This window comes from Cebus imitator, unplaced genomic scaffold (genome assembly GCF_001604975.1).
Source record: "Cebus imitator isolate Cc_AM_T3 unplaced genomic scaffold, Cebus_imitator-1.0 Scaffold535, whole genome shotgun sequence".
NCBI lineage: Eukaryota > Metazoa > Chordata > Mammalia > Primates > Cebidae > Cebus > Cebus imitator.
This window is the reverse complement of record NW_016107850.1, coordinates 538,080-541,896: the sequence shown is the minus strand read 5'-3', so window position 1 is coordinate 541,896 and position 3,817 is coordinate 538,080. Positions and strand designations below refer to the sequence as shown.

The 3,817-nt window shown below is 41.0% G+C and overlaps 1 protein-coding gene across 5 annotated transcripts in view; it reads right to left on the bottom strand.

The window, feature by feature from the left end:
- LRCH2 (leucine rich repeats and calponin homology domain containing 2) overlaps positions 1-3,141 on the bottom strand; it is a 103,501-nt gene extending 100,360 nt beyond the window's left edge. For 2 of the 5 annotated variants that reach the window (XM_017514703.2, XM_017514704.2), the window contains exon 1: positions 2,743-3,141. In XM_017514703.2, coding sequence (XP_017370192.1) covers positions 2,743-3,091 — 349 coding nt within the window. In that variant the 5' untranslated portion in view covers positions 3,092-3,141. The remainder of the gene's footprint in view (positions 1-2,742) is intronic. The other 3 variants (XM_017514702.2, XM_017514705.2, XM_017514701.2) reach the window with 2 other exon arrangements.
- Positions 3,142-3,817: the final 676 nt, after the last annotated feature.

The following is a 3,817-nucleotide window of genomic DNA, read 5'->3' as shown; positions in this document are numbered from 1 at the left end:
AAAAATCTCCCTTGCAATTGTAATGTGCAGCCAGGGTGGAGAACCAGGCGTCTATTTCATCTTAATGCAAAAACCTTCCCCACTTTTTTTTTGTATCAATTTCAATTTCTCCTTATTCAATCTTTTTCACCCAGATTCTCAACACCTCTCGTTTAGATTAACATTAGCCACTTCTTAGCTATTTTCCCTTCCTCCTGTCTCTTCCCAATGCAATAAACCATTATATCCTTGTCTAATCAGTTTGGTTTTGAAACATTATCCCACTAAGAGTCATTTTAAGTATGACAATATCACCAAACAGATCATTTTAATCAAGTAGAGAATATATTGTATGTGTGTTTCTGTATGTATGTGTGTGTATGTACATATGTATGTATAACCTCAAACACACTCTAGCTCTATTTTTCCTCAACTCCAATGTACCTGCCTTCATTTACACATAATAAATAATGGTTTCTTTACATTCAAAAATACTGCCCCTAAAATTTTCATGGCTAAATTTTGTCAAAAAACATGGCAAATGAGTCACTCAAAGATATCTAATTTAAATGAAAAAAAAAAAAAAAAGAGCAGCACAGAACTTGTTTACTCTGATTTTTGAAATGTTCCCACAAGAAACACTCATGCAATTGAAGAGAAAAAGTAAAATGAAGCTTATGACAAATGAATGTTTACCATGAACAGATAGGTTTCTGCTCTGTGTTGAAGCTTACCTCAGAAAACAAACTGAAGGCTTAAAAGCCAAAGCTTGTAACTGCATCAAATGATACTCATATTTATGAGAAATATTATCAAATACAATAAATGAGAAGACTGAACAAGTATATGGCTTACACTCTGCCTTTAAAGGGGCTCTATTTCTTCTAAGAGACAGCAACGCAGAAACATAAAAAAGAAAATAAAGCCAGCACTGCCAAGTAAGTGGTAAAGACAATGAGTTCCATGGGAATTCAAAGAAGCAGGAGATTCCTGTGGACTAAGGGAGCTGGAGACAACTTCTTGGAAGAGCTAGGGGTTGAATAAAATTAAATAGATGGAGAAAAGAGGGAAATCCCAAGCATACAGATGATCTTGTACAAAAATGAGGCAGAAATGCACAAAATATATTCGAGAGACAGAGAATTAACCTAGTTGAAAGAGAGGATTCTATGTGGGAGCATTTTGGGGTATAAGGTTGCAACAATAAATTGGAGCCCAACAATGAAAGCTCTGAATGCCAAGCTAGGATGCTTAAACTTTGTCCCGCAGGTAGAAGAACCCTTTATAAGTTATAAAAAACAATAAGCAAAAAAAAAAAAAAAGAGAAGAAGAAAAGGAAAAAAATCACTTTAATGATGCAGTCTGAAACTGTTTTTCTTGAAGCCTTTGAATAACACACCAAGTTGCATAATATCTTGCTAACAGTCATGAATATGTGAACATATTATTTTGGAAATCTGTTCAGAGTGAAGGAGTAAATACTCAAACATGCTTTACAAAATACAAAATCAGTGGTCGATTACATATTTATAGTTATTGAGATAATTCCTAAAAGAATCACTGGGCAGAAAGCTTCAATTTTAGGTTTTCCTCCTCTCACCACCTTGTTCCAACACAAATACCTGGATTTAAGATCTAAAAACTGAATAAAACTGAAATTGTCTTGTTCTAAAAATAACAGGTCTTTTAATACTCCTCATTATGGGTGAATTAACTTACCATATTGTTTCAAAATCACGACATCTATTAAAATAACTTTGTGCAGGATTTACTTCAGCAAAGCAGATGAAAACAGACATAACACACTTAAAGATTATGAAAAGCAAAAAATAAATAAATAAATAAATAAATAAACATTTAATCAAATCTAAACATGTCTAAGAAATCCAGCGTTGGTTTATAAGAGACTGTATTCCTAACAAAAAATGCCAGCCACAACAAAGACTACCAGAGAGTATATGAAGAACATTACAACAGTCAATTTCTCATCCAAAATAAGCCTTTAATCTACAACTCCATAAGGAATGGAGTTAATTTTTTCTCAAAAATGTCCTTAAAATTGTTGGCTTTCTACTATAAAAATTAAGACTCTATGATAACTCAAAACAAGGATTAGCTTTCTTCTAGTAAGCAGACGTAAGTGATTGATGATTTAATTTGCCATTGCAGCAAATACTAATTTAACCACCACTACCTTCTCAACAACAGGAAAATGAAAAATCTCAGTGTTTAAAGGCATACGTGACAAGAAAGAAGCCAAGAATATCCTAGGATGATTAAACCAGACGGAAAAACGATGGCAATCCTGCTGCTGTACTCTGAAAATGGATATGCCATTCTTGCAGGCACCTATGCCTTTAAGGAATATGTAGAGATTATGATTTTTATGTTTGGTTTGGTATGATTTGGTTTGGTTTGGTTTTCCAGGAAAGATGGGAAAATCCAGGAGAGTGGAAAGAAGTGCATTAAGGAAGGTGTCAATACCTCCCTCCCACCCAAACTGGGGAAACTCGCTTTAACAATGATGCTCTTTCACCCCTAACATCCCACCAGTTTTCATACATCCTTTAGGCAGCATTCCTCCCCTCCCATATTGCATGCTTTGCTCCTCACGTTCAGAAGAACTGGCTGCCCCGACTTTGTTAGTCTGGCAGCCTCCGCGCACCCACCCAGACCTGCAGAGTCCAACAACGCAGCCACGCAGCCACCCACACCCGGCACCTCCTCCTTCACAGCCAGCTTCCCCTCCCCCCGTCCTGTCACCTGCTTGGGTGGTGTCCGTCAGGTCGTAGCTGCTGCCCGGGAAGTCTCGGAGTTTCCGACCGCTGAGGCTCAGGATGCCGGAGTTGCCCGCCTCCTCCAGGGCCCGGTCCAGGCTCCTCACAGTGTGCTGAGGCTGCAGGCTCCCCGGGTTCCACTGCGGCCCGTTGGGGAACGGCTGACCGAAAAGAGTCGGTACCGGGATGGGGACCACCAGGGTCCCGCCGCCGCCACTGCCTCCCCCTCCAGCCCCGCCACCTCCCCCACCGGCCGCGCCACCGCCACCGCTACTTCCACCTCCAGCACAACCGCCGCCCCCACTGTTACCACCTCCTCCCTGACTCGCCGCCATGTTCCTGGGAGAGAGAATAGCCCCCGACAATACTGTCAGCCTGTGCCGCGAGTGTAGGATTTCTCAGGACGCATGCGCAGGCTGGGGGCGGGGGGCGGGGGGCGTGGGCGAGGTAGAGGGTGGGAAGGAACCAGGGGGCGGGCTGGGGGGAGGTGTTGGATAGCGAAGAGTTGATGTTTGAAAGTGCAGAACGCTTGCTTTAAGAAATGTATGATAAGAAGAAGGATGTTAAATCCCGGTTCTGTTGCTTTGGGTACCAAAATCTTGCGAAACGACACCAGGCGAACTACAGGTCATCTGGGCTGTATGTCCACAAATCTCTTAAGTTGCTACACCGTTTCCGTTCTGCAAAACAGAAACAAATATATGACTATGACCTAGGGATGAAAGGGATTCGTTTCAGAATATACAGAAACAGCACTTAGAAGGGCTATGGGGCAGATTATTGAGAAGCTTACTGCAAATGCCTCAGGAATCCTTTACCAGTGTTAGAGAAACATTGGGGAGTCATCTGGGGAGGAAAATGAGTGCAGTGTTGAGTTTTGAACATATAATTCTCCATAGTTTAGAATTCCAAAATAGGAAAAGATTTGTAAAATGTTTTCAAGGAAGTCTCTCGTTTCAATATACAGTATGTAAGTCTCGGCCAGACTGTTGCCTTCCAAAACTTGGAAGAGTTATCCACATTCTGTTCTATCACTCTTTGAAGTTGTGCCAAGATCTCCA